We start from the raw sequence: 13,076 nt of genomic DNA, 5'->3' as shown, positions 1-13,076 counted from the left end.
ATTTTTCTATAAGCATTCTACGTCAGTAACGTTCTCACATATTTTAACTGCAACTGTCATCTCTGTCCATTACAAGCTTCTGTGGAGGTTATTTCAGCTACTTTCATTAAAAATATTTGCTACAACACTTTTATTAAGAAAAATAACATGTGAAGATGTCGTTCATCCCTCCTTTAAAAGATTTGAAGCATGCTAATTGACAAACTTTCATAACTTTTCAATTAATGAATGAACTTTTTGCTGAGATTTAACACAATCTGAGCCCATCTACCTGTATCTTTCACTTGGAATAGTCACTTATACCAACAGAAGAAGGTTTAAAATGTTCCATTCCACTTGGCAACAATTCACATCCAGTTTGCACTGAGTAAATTTACAGTCTTAGGACTTTCCAGAGGAAAGTGGAGCTATGCTAACTGAACTAAGTTTGACTTTGTCCTCACCAGAATTTAAAAGTATAGCTTAGAAAGTGACAAGAAGATTTGAGCAGCATCATCTACTAAAATATATATGCTTACGGGTCAATGCTAGCAATAGTACCTGTGTTGCACAAGAGGACTTCAAGCCATTTCCATTTGTTGACTAATTCCTGCAATAAATTATGATTAAAAGTATTTTTTCTACATTTTGTTTCTCCATGCAGTTTCATAAGCAGTATCTAGATGCCACCATGCAGATGAATCAATTGTAACTGCAGTAATCATCATAAAACCAAACCACAACAGAATCTATTGTTATCCAGAATGAAAACCCAAAACAAAATCCCACAAAAGTCCAGTCATAATTACTCTGGATAAAGCACTTTAATTTGTCTTTCCTAATTCAGCCTGAGTAAACCTACAGTAAGTTAAATGTGTTTAGAGATCTAAACCAGAGATTAACGAAAATTAGGCTGTTCTAGAGCCTCATCATTGCCTGCAATTTCTAAGTAATATCCTTTGCAGGTAAACAAAATAGACCTGCCCTGTGTCTGACCAGGTAACATAAACACCTGTAGAACTGCTCACAAGCATCACATAGTCCTTTACTACCCAACTGTTACAAATACGATGTCAACTAAAAAACACCATAACACCAACACAGCACTCATTCGATGGCTTCAGAATTCTCAATGTTATAAATTAAACAGAATTTCAACATTAAATGCTGTTCTCCTAAGAAAATGTCTTTATTTGTTGTTGTTTTGCAGAGTCCAAATACCCATTAGCCTAATACCTCTTCCCTGCTATTTCTTTCGCAGCATTAATTCAGAGAAGTAGTGATAAATGAAGGCACAGGGTAATGCAATTAAAATTACAATCATTTAAAAACACAGAAGGATACTTTCCCATTGATGCTAAACGCATCTTAGTAGTTAAATATTATGAAATTTATCACCAATGACTAGCAGAATAAAAAGCTGTAACTCTAATTTTTCATAAACATTGCACCTTTTCATGTATACTTGAGCCGAAATGCATAAATTTTAAATATTCATTAATTGCAATGTAAAAATCAAGAAATACACTAAATGTATCTTTTCTCAAGGAATTTATTTCTGTGTTTACTCACTGTAAGAAAAGAACAACTTAGCTGATATTTCAAATTAATATGAAAACATGAGGATAGCGTTTTTCATACTTTGTAACTCAGTATCATAATTGGTACCATATTTATACTGTTTTCATGCTGTTAGAGGAGCTGAACTGTTGTCAGAGTAGTCTGTCACTCTTCAGATAAAATATGTTAAACATACAGTAGACACCAGTGTGACCCTCCATTTTTTCTTTATTTTCCTTTAAAAATGGTGTAGCTTTAAGCAGCACATTCTCTGAAATAGAATAGTCCTCTGGCCTGAACATCAAGACAGCTTAAAATTGTCTATCAGCTTCTATCTAAATACTGATGACGGCACCCTAATAAACTAGATGTGTTTTCAAGGTATTTTAAAAGGAAAAACATTTATATTTCAGTTTATATTATATTTATATTATTATTCAGAATTCGAAAACAGTCCTTGAGTTAGCCATTTAACAAACTATGAGAAATAAACAGGTAACATTTAAATGAAAGCAGTACGAGGCTCATAAAGCTTAAACATAGGGTACTGTGCAATGCAAAAAAGTAGAGAAAAAAAGGATAAAAATGAGATATTAAGGCAGAGGGGAAGTATCAAAAGGGAAGGAAGTTATCAAGGAGGAAGACATGTCAGCACAGATTGAGAAAAGGAGACAGAGGCACCACTAAAGATCATCAAAAATATTCAAAATTGAACAGTTTTGAAGCAGAAATTGACTATCTGAAACATTTTACACCTCAGTGCCCTCAGCGCTTTCTGCAGAAAGCAGACTCACAGCCAGATTGCGAGCATCGCTGCCTGGCAAACTTCCCAACTCTCTAGGTATCCAGGAAGCTGTTTCCCTAGAAATGCTGTCCAGAGAGCCAGAAAAATACTGAGTGCCCAGTATCTGCAGGGTAGAGACTTCTGCTGGTGATACTCCAAGTTGCTAAATTTTTCTGTTTTGTAGCTAGACAGATACAACATCCTTTCTTAGTCCTCAGATTCTTACACGGGAGGGACAGGCTTCTCCTACATAATAGATGTGCTATAATTCTCAAAATCCTACTAACCCTTCTGTAAATTAGTTCCAGTTTGAGTTCACTTTGTCCCATCATTTGGTCAAAAGCAGAAAGATATGGTTTCTGCAGTACCTTATAATAGACAATTAAATCTTCCTGTCTATACTAGAAATACTTTATGTATTATACTAAGGCAAGGTCTTTACAGTAAACTAGTATCTTCTGTCAGATCAAAGAACGTAGCTGAGGGAAACAGCACAAAAGTCCTTCTTTTAATCCATATTTCTGTGTGCTTGAAATTTTAACTAGCTTTCCACTTATGCCAATGGGCCTAAGATATTACCTTTTCTTACAAGTCTTGTCTTGTTCTCAGCCCACTGCCACAGGAATTAGTACTATTACAATGTCCCAGTAATATATTTCTCTTCCTCATGATCAAACCACAATGATGTTTTGCAATCATCTTGCGATTGACTATCACACACAGCAATTTATCTAACAATGCCACTAGTCGCAGGGTACACCACACTGTACTCTGAACTAGTGCACTTCATTCCATTTGTTTTAGTCCATAACGTCATGAAGATTTTCCAGTACAATATTCAGATTTTTCTCCATTTTAGCAACAATTCCCAAATTTGGTTTCGTGAGTTGATTCTATTAGTATTCATCTTCTACTTTTGACAAAGTTATGAGCAAAAATACTAATGAGATTAGTCTCCAGACCAGTCCTAGCCACACCGCTTTAACCTGAATACCTTCTCTTTCAGGAACCGTTGCAGTCACTTTGTTAGCTTACTAAAAAAGTAATATCGGTCGTCTGAAGAAAATTGAGCCCCTTTGGGAATGGGGAGTACTGCTCTCAGTAACACACCTCCAAAAGCTCAACTGGCCTTTGACCTCAGAAAGTGAGGGGTTCCTACAAAACTAATCCTTTCAGTCTCTTGACTTTTTCATTGTTCTCATGTTCTGGCTGCCTCTTCCCAGAACAGAGGAGCAAGGGCTTTTTAACACCTACGAAGAAAGAATAACCAGGTCATATAAAAAAACTAGTCTGTTTGATTAGTTCTTCTTTCCCAGCTTTTGCTTCCATTGTATTTTTATACCTGATTTTAGGCTACTGAAGCTTCTCAGGAGTCGAGTCTTGGGTTGATGATAAAGTCTTTAACCGTTTCTCTTGCAATCATTGTAAAGTCACACTTGCTTAAAGCACACTATAAGTCCGATTCAAATTATAAAATCTGCAATTTTAAGCCTGCTACATATAAATGGTATTATATGGTTATAGAAACAGTAATATTATTTTTCTGAGATGTGCTTTTGTCATTTTAGAATAATACAAACCATTATGAGATCTCATTACTAAGCAGAAATTTCTGTGACAAGTACGGAACAAGTTAATTACTTGCTCTTATTTTTCACATTCCTCTTAATGTTAGCAAAATTATGTACTGTGAATGACAAAAATGAAATTCACCTAATGAAAAAGTCTGCCAGCAGAAAAAGAGTGCACTTTGCTCTCAGCTTTAAATATTTGTCTATTATTTCGCAGAATAGCCACATGCAGTATTTATTAATAAGTGACATCTCAATGGAAGCCTATAAAAGATACTGCTCCTATGCATAACAAAAGGAAAAAAAATCAAATTAAGATTACTTACTTGATTAAGTATATCTTGTTTCTGTAACGCATGCAAGGAAAGAAAGAACACACGTATATTAGTGCAGTGTTGTAACACTCAGGCTCTGCTTTTATAAAAAAACTATTTTTGTTGAAAGGTTAGTGATGTAGATAAACAAGTTTAAGACATTAGATAGAACATCCCATTTTCTTGAATTAGCACATATGTCAAGAAAATGGTTCTAAGTCAGCATTCTAGTCTTGATTAGAGAGTGCAAGCAATTTATTTTTAATCATGCAATGATAGATAATCAAGAAAAAAAAGCAATATAGCATTTGTCTTTCATCCTTGTGTACTTGGAAAAAAAAAAACATATTAAAAATTACTCGTTGCCAAGAATGGTTGTTAACAAAACAACTTATTCAGAAGTGAATACCATGATAAATTCCATAAATACATTAACAACAACAGGAGAGTTAAGGACAACCTCCATCCTTTATTGGATGAGGGCGGAAACATACTGAGCAAGGATGAGGAAAAGGCTGAGGTACTTAGTGCTGCCTTTGCTTCAGTCTTTTAACAGTAAGACCAATTGTTCTCAGGGTACCCAGACCCCTGAGCTGGAAGACAGAGACGAGGAGCAGAATGAAGCCCCCATAATTGATGGGGAAATGGTTAGCGACCTGCTACACCACTTAGACACACACAAACCTAAGAGGCCGCATGGGATCCACCCAAATACTGAGGAGTTGGTGCAAGCGCTCACCAAGCCACCTTCAATCATTTATCAGCAGTCCTGGCTAACTGAGGAGGTCCCTGTTGACTGTAGGTTATCAAATGTGATGCCTATCTACAAGAAGTGTTGGAAGGTGGATCCTGGGAACCACAGGCCCCCCAGTCTCACCTCAGTGCTGGGGAAGGTTATGGAGCAGATTATCTTGAGTGCCATCACACAGCACATACAGGACACCCAGGTGGACAATGAGGCCCACTCAGCATGGGTCTATGAAAGGCAGGTCGTGCTTGACTAACTCTATCTCCTTCTATGACAAGATGACCCGCCTAGTGAATGAGGGAAAGGCTGTGGATATTGTTTACCCGGACTTCAGTAAAGCCTTTCATACTGCATTCTCCTGGAGAAAATGGCTGCTCATGGCTTGGATGGGCGTATTCTTCACTGGGTAAGAAACTGGCTGGACAGCCAGGCCCAAAGAGTTGTGGTGAATGGAGTTAAATCCAGCTGGAGGCCGGTCCAGTACCACAAGTGATGTTCCCCAGGGCTCAGCACTGGGGCCAGTTCTGTTTAATATCTTTATCAATGATCTGGACAAGGGATCAAGTGCACCCTCAGTAAGCATGCAGACAACACCAAGCTGGGCGGGAGTGTTGATCTACTCAAGGGTAGGAAGGCTCTGCAGAGGGATCTGGACAAGACTGGATCGATGGGCCAAGGCCAACTATGTGAAGTTTAACAAGGCTCAGTGCTGGGTCCTGCATCTGGGTCATAACAACCCCATGCAACGCTACAGGCTTGGGGAAGAGTGGCTGGAAAGCTGCCCAGCGGAAAAGGACCTGGGGCTGTTGGTTGACAGCCAGCTGAATATGAGCCAGCAGTGTGCCCTGGTGGCCAAGAAGGCCAATGGCATCCTGGCTTGTATCAGGAATAGTGTGGCCAGCAGGAGTAGGGAGGTGATTGTGCTCCTGTACTCAGCACTGGTGAGGCCGCACCTCGAGTGGTGTGTTCAATTTTGGGCCCGTCACTACAAAAAAGACATTGGGGTGTTGGCACATGGCCAAACAAAAGCAACAAAGCTGGTGAAGGGGCCAGAACACAAGTCCTATGAGTACCAGCTGAGGGAACTGGGTTTATTTAGTCTGGCCAAGTGCAAGGTCCTGTACGTGGGTCGGGGCAATCCCAAACACAAGTACAAGCTGGGCGGAGAGTGGCTTGAGAGCAGCCCTGAGGAGAAGGACTTGGGGGTACTGGTGGATGAGAATCTCAGCATGTGCTGGCAATGTGTGCTTGCAGCCCATAAAGTCAACCCTATCCTGGGCTGCATCAAGAGAAGCGTGGCCAGCAGGTCGAGGGAGGGGATTCTGCCCCTTTACTCCTCTCTCGTGAGAGCCCACCTGGAGTACTGCATCCAGCTCTGGGGCCCCCAAAATAGGAAGGACATGGATGTGTTGGAGCAGGTCCAGAGGAGGGCCAAAAAGATGATCAGAGGGCTGGAGTACCTCTCCTATGAGGACAGGCTAAGACAGTTGCGGCTGTCCAGCCCGGAGAAGAGAAGGCTCTGGGGTGACCTTAGAGCAGCCTTCCAGCACCTGAAGGTGGCCTACAGGAAGGCTGGAGAGGGACTCTTCACAAGGGTGTGTAGTGACAGGACAAGAGGGAACATCTCTAAACTAAGAGAGGTCAGATTTAGATTAGATATTAGGAAGAAATTCTTCACCATGAGGGTGGTGAAACACTGGAACAGGCTGCCCAGAGAAGCTGTGGATGCCCCCACTCTGGAAGTGTTCAAGGCCAGGTTGGATGGAGCTCTGAGCAACGTGGTCTAGTGGAAGATGTCCCTGTTCATGGCAGGGGGGTTGGAACTAGATGATCTTTAAGGTTCCTTCCAATCCTTACCATTCTATGACTCTATGACTATATGCTGCTTTAGTTTCTAACAATTTTTACTCCTTTTAATAAAGGCACCATATTTTCTACCTTCATCACAAACTGCTACTACTACTTCCCAATAAGAGGTATTACCTTAAAATTATAGAAACAGTTGTATTCTCTGCATAAATTACACTGATTATGCCAGACTTGCTAAACTAGAGTTACCAGACATATCTTTGATACATCCAGAGACTTAAGTTAGAAAAACCCTAAAACCTCTGGAAACCAGAAGGACCCTGGAGAAAGCTTCTTAGAAGTATCTGCACCACTTCCAAAAAAAAAAATCCTTTGGTGTAGGCAGATGATTGCAACCCGACTACAAACATTCTGCCAAACTTGAGGCTTCATCTCTCTGGGCAGATCAGATCATGGAATGTGCCTTGTGTCATGAACTCTTTGTCATAACCTTCCTGGAAATTTTTGATTTCCTAGTCTTTCTGCACAGGCACATTTATTCTTTTTATCCACATCTCAACTGTGTAACTCTGGAGCATTGCTCTGTTCCACATGCAGACCCAAGCTGCACCCTGACCATTTGTCTGGCTGAGACCCCTTCATGCACCTTCCACCCTCACTCTTCATGCACTGATTAACCCTAAGACCTCTAGAAGGTAAGCAGATAACCAGATAAACAAGAAATTATGCTGCGCTCCAACTGATCCCTCAAAAAGGATGATGACACGAGGTCTACAAGCACACAATGATGTGTACTTGCTGTCCATTTAGATACAGTCTTTAACTCCATCTGCTTTTCTAATTCTTGTCAGCCTATTCAGTGCTTCTCTCAAAGTGAAATGGCTGAAATTAATTAATTTAAATAAATCTCGAATGATAGAAATAATATTTATAAATCACAGCTTGTCAGGAGGCTGATCTTAACCTACCTGTGTGCCTTACGTCGGGTATAAAATCTATTCTTAGATATGTATCTGACTGACTCAGAGAAGAAGGTGGAAGGGCAGAGGTTCAGTAGCATTTGTAGAAGTTTTAGTAACCTCCCTTACAACCAAAGCAGAGAGTAAAAGCTCCATAAATAAAGTCCCTATACTGGATGACCTTCTGATAATCAGATACATCATTTCCACTAAGCCCAAAAACCACTCACTTGACAAGATATAAGATAACGGAAAAACAAACCAGACGACTTCAGGTAACAAGCTTTGCATACCAATAGCTTTTCTTTTGCTATTCGCGTCCCACTAAATCAGCTCGTGGTAAAAAACTGCAGTACAGAAGCAATGTGGGATATTTGGAGAACCACGGCCATGTGGTAAGCCCTCCAGATACTCCGAGCCTGACTCCTGATAGCCTGTAAAGGAGCAGGCATCAAGGTCACAATGAGGAACTAAAGGGCCTGCATTAACCGCAGTCAGCAAGACAAACAAGATTTTGAGGAGGAGTTTGATGCGCCTGGCTAATAACGTCAAACGAATCAGAGACTGAGAAGTACAGGTGAACGGCGCGTGGACAGTGCATGCATCCAATCACGTTAGAGCTATCGCGTGGCAAGGAACTATATAAACACGGGTTTGTAGCGCAATAAACTGGCTTTGTCTGATCATATTGGTCATATGACGAGTCCTTAATCCCGCCGCGACAAAGCAATGGAGTAGAATAAATTCCTGAACCCTTTAAGCAGGCACAAGCTTGAAAGGGGAAGTTCTTCAGGCCTTTTCCTAAGTACATAAATCTATCACACTGCTAAATCTGCCATAGCTCTATACCCCATGTTTATTGGTAAAAAAATGGCACCACTTTTTGGTAGAATATTGAAAAGACTTGAAAAATACTTAGAGTGCTTATGAGATAATGATCTAGGAAGCAGCGAAAAAGGAAACATGATGGTATCCTCTACAAAACACAACAACGCGGAAGTGCCGTCTATAATATGCAAAAGTAAAAAGCTGCACTATGACTGATTTCAGCTGGATCAGTCAATTTTTATCATCTCATTCACAGATAATAATTAATGACTGAACTTAAACAGTACATTCAACTCATGGAGTCCTCATCTGACCAGATACAATCAACCTGCAAATCATTCTCTAAAGAGTTCATCCACATAGCAGGTTGAACACATGCCAAAAATACAGACACACCTGTGCAAACACAGTTCTGTCTGACTTGGAATATTCACTCAACTGCAGAGGAAATTTCAGCTACTTTGCTTATAGTTCAGCAGCTTTTGGCAAGAAACTTGAGCTAATAAATCCTACTAGATCCAAAGCAGTTTCGCTGCTAGCTGTGTTTTCCTTATGCTGCACTCCCTGAAGTCGCAGTGCTAATCAGCAAAGTACAAAAGCTGTCAGGGTTAGCCTGGGTCCAACACTGACCCAGTAGCAGTGAACAGCTTGATCCCTGCTGAGGACGCTGAAGCCCATCACAGGGTGTTTGACTTGCATTCCCTCCTCTCCTTCCATCCTCCCACCCTGCTCACTGGCTTGGGTGCTCTGCTGCTCTATAATCCCTGGATGTTTCAGTACGGTGGTAGGATTCTTTAAGCAAATCACTATGAAATGAAGAACTCTGGGAAATGCCAGAGTCATACTCGGCTCAAGACATGCTGGGTTTATTAATTCCAGCTTTGCACAAATTCTGCCAATTCACCTGGCTTCAGTCAGAGTAATTGTCCCAGGTGCCCATATTGATCACTTTTTGCCACGACTCAATCTCCACGTACACTCAAATTTGAGGAATTACTTTGTTAAAATAAAGTAATCTCACAACTTCAAACACTGATTTGTTTACACACAAACATTGATAATTTGATAATGTTTTACCTACATGGCAACATGTTATTTAAATATGAATAAAATGCACAATTATTCTGTATTTTAAATGATTATACTTCACTAAACTGAAAGCATTGTATGACTTAAAAGTGCAGAATTTCTAAAAAATGTGAATAATAAATTAAGACCATTTTATCACATACACTAAGAGCACAGAGAAAATTGCAATAGTAAAAAGAGTAAGTACTGAGTCTGAAAATCAACAGTTTACATTTTTCTAAAAAACAAAACAAAAATGTGTCTACATTGTAACAAAAATCAGTTAAGGGAGGTCCTACAGCCTATGTTTATTTGGAGAATAAGTCAGATGATAAAGGTATTCCCATCCTGTTATCATCTACAATTCTACTTGACTAAAATAATGGAGATTTAAGATGATCATTTACAAGATCAACTTATCTTATTTTACTGAATTATGAAATATTTTCCTCACAAACTAAAATGACCAACATTATGGTTTTTTGTAAGTTCACTGTCAATAATTTTTCAATACTTAATGAGTTATAACTACCTTACTTGACAATAATTCTTGTCTTTCACATCCTGAAATGGAAGATTAAGTAAAGTTCATAACTGTTAGCACACTTTTCTATCCTGGAATCCATATAATGCAAGCAGTTAGAAACATTACTGAAACTGATTTTTATTTAGCTACATTTTGAATCACGATTACAATGTGCTAAGCAGATACAAATTGCAATGGAGGATAACAAAAGAAAATAACATGGCTTTTTCTACCAGTCACACCAGAATATCTTGTCTAGTAGTAAATCTGTAGTGACAATGCACACACACACACTTTTTTTTCAGCTCAATACTTTGTTTCATAACATCAGAAAGAAATTCTCCTTTAATAATGGGGATCCCACTATCAGAAACAACACAAGAGAAACAGAACCTAAAAAGAAAACCTAACTAAACAGATTTCACATTTCTAACTTTCGAAATTATATTTAACATTTCCAATCTTTATAAAGAATTGGGAAGTATGTTAACCTTACCTAAGGTGTGGGGGTTTTTGTGTCTGTTTAAATCTTAGAAAAGAACATGTGGAATTATGTAAATAATTAAGCAGTTTTGTCTAATGTGATGTTCATAAACTTTCAGTTCTTCAAAATATTCACATTTTTGTTTTCCAGTTTCAAATACCCCAAACAGCTGATTTATAAACAATATTCTATTTAAAATGCTTAGATTTGCTACATTTGTAAATATTTCTCCCCAGCATTTCTGACCGTTGAAGAAAGAAGAAGAATTACCCCTTCAGGATTATATTTTGCTAATACACCACTGCCATGGAATTCTTCTAAGACATCCTTTATTTTCTTGGTGGAATCTGGATGAAGAATAAAGAGAGAGAAAATGAAAATACATAAAACTGATCTACATAATATGAAATGTAATTAATGCAACAACCACCAAACTTCTAACAGCTTTTCTCAATGCACATTAACAATTTTCTCTAGCTGTATGAGAGCTGTGGGCACAAAGAAAATGAGAAGATAATATATCTTCTCACCAAATACTGTAAAAATCAGCAAATAAACACAAAAACCACAGACACAAACACTCTTTGACCCAATCCTTAACTATTGCTGAGCAGCATATTTCTGAAGGAGTTGTTTGCAAGGACTATTTCAAGTCACTTTTCTTGTCCTTGAAACCCGAGTCATGTATGGGACATGGTCATTCCTAACAGTGCTACTAAATGTCCTCCAGCACAGCTGCCAGTGAGTAGAGGAACTCTCAGAGGAGCCAAACGATATCAAGACAAAGGGGAAACATGAAGAAAACAAATCTTTATCTGTGGTCACACCACAGAAAACAAATATTGATATCAAAACTTCAGTTTTTTAAGACATCTAAGATATTCTAACCACTGTCAGGTACAGTAACTTCGGAACAACTTTTGCCTAACAGAACTGTGCAAACTCCCTGCAGTTCAGGGAGATGAGGGGATCAGGATGATGAGGGGACTGGAGCACCTCTCCTACGAGGAGAGGCTGAGGGAGCTGGGCTCATTTAGCCTGCAGAAGAGAAGGCTGAGAGGGGACCTTATAAATGCTTATAAATATCTGAAGGGTCAGTGTCAGGAGGATGGGGCCAGACTCTTTTCAGTGGTGCCCAGTGACAGGACAAGGGGCAATGGGCACAAACTGAAGCACAGGAAGTTCCGTCTGAACATGAGGAAGAACTTCTTCACTCTGAGGGTGACGGAGCCCTGGAACAGGCTGCCCAGGGAGATTCTGGAGTCTCCTTCTCTGGAGATATTCAAGACCCGCCTGGACAAGGTCCTATGCAGCCTGCTCTAGGTGACTCTGCTTTGGCAGGAGGGTTGGACTAGATGACCCACAGCGGTCCCTTCCAACGCCAAACATTCTGTGATTCTGTGATTCAGACACACATAGGTCTAACCTTTCCAATTTGTTTTAAATTATCTACATGCAGAATAACAGAACAGTTACTTCAGTAAGTAGCCACTACATAAACCTCTTAAACTCAGATTCACTTAGAATAATACATCGTGCACATAACCATCTTTTCCACCTTAAATACCTCAGCCATACAACTAAAAAAATTTTAAGTCAATTTTTACTTTCAAATGCACTAGTCGAGTGCATAATAGTCAAATGTGCATAACGGCCACAACACTGAAGTAAACCATGAACAGCAGCAGATGTGTTATAGAAGAAAACAGGTAAACTTAGTGGCTGCATATTTATTTCTACAACAAAACCTGGAAGGAAAGGAGTGAAGCAAAGAGTGCACCAAGAACAGGACTATCACATGAGCAATTAGTTAGACACTTAAAATTACAAGCATTAGGAGCTAGTCTTACTAATATTATAATTGTAACAACAAAATACAGCATTATAAGAGTTCTTAAAAGTTACAGAAATTCACCTTAAACCTGATTCCAATGAGTATATTTAGTAAATTATGCAACCCAGAAGGAAAAAATATAGCAGTAAAGGATTTGAAAAATAGCTTTCTGACAGTTCTTAACAGCTATAAACAGGACACACCAGTAAAATTCAGTTTTAAGAGGTGTGGGAGGAGTTGTTTCCCCCTCACCCTCATACACAGTTTAGATTGTAATAATCACAGAATCACAGAATAGTAGGGGTTGGAAGGGACCTCTGTGGGTCATCTAGTCCAAGCCCCCTGCCGAAGCAGGGTCACCTACAGCAGGCTGCACAGGACCTTGTCCAGGCAGGTCTTGAATATCTCCAGAGAAGGAGACTCCACAACCTCCCTGGGCAGCCTGTTCCAGTGCTCCGTCACCCTCAGAGGGAAGAAGTTCTTCCTCATGTTCAGACGGAACTTCCTGTGCCTCAGTTTGTGCCCATTGCCCCTTGTCCTGTCACTGGGCACCACTGAAAAGAGCTTGGCCCCATCCTCCTGACACCCACCCTTCAGATATTTGTAGGCATT

General features: G+C 39.6%; 1 protein-coding gene across 11 annotated transcripts in view; it reads right to left on the bottom strand.

Annotated features, from left to right (window-relative positions):
- The window catches only part of DGKB (diacylglycerol kinase beta), a 385,269-nt gene that overhangs the window by 305,774 nt on the left and 66,419 nt on the right, over positions 1-13,076 (bottom strand). For 6 of the 11 annotated variants that reach the window (XM_075419231.1, XM_075419232.1, XM_075419230.1 and 3 more), the window contains exons 3-4: positions 10,901-10,977; positions 4,221-4,241 (exon numbers count right to left, since the gene is read on the bottom strand). The exons of 1 other annotated variant lie outside the window; for it this stretch is intronic. In XM_075419231.1, coding sequence (XP_075275346.1) covers positions 4,221-4,241; positions 10,901-10,977 — 98 coding nt within the window. The remainder of the gene's footprint in view (positions 1-4,220; positions 4,242-10,900; positions 10,978-13,076) is intronic. 4 more of the 11 variants (XM_075419233.1, XM_075419237.1, XM_075419239.1 and 1 more) reach the window with 2 other exon arrangements.

The sequence above is a fragment of the Opisthocomus hoazin genome, chromosome 4 (assembly GCF_030867145.1).
Source record: "Opisthocomus hoazin isolate bOpiHoa1 chromosome 4, bOpiHoa1.hap1, whole genome shotgun sequence".
NCBI classification, from domain to species: domain Eukaryota; kingdom Metazoa; phylum Chordata; class Aves; order Opisthocomiformes; family Opisthocomidae; genus Opisthocomus; species Opisthocomus hoazin.
This window is presented reverse-complemented; position numbering and strand designations above follow the sequence as displayed.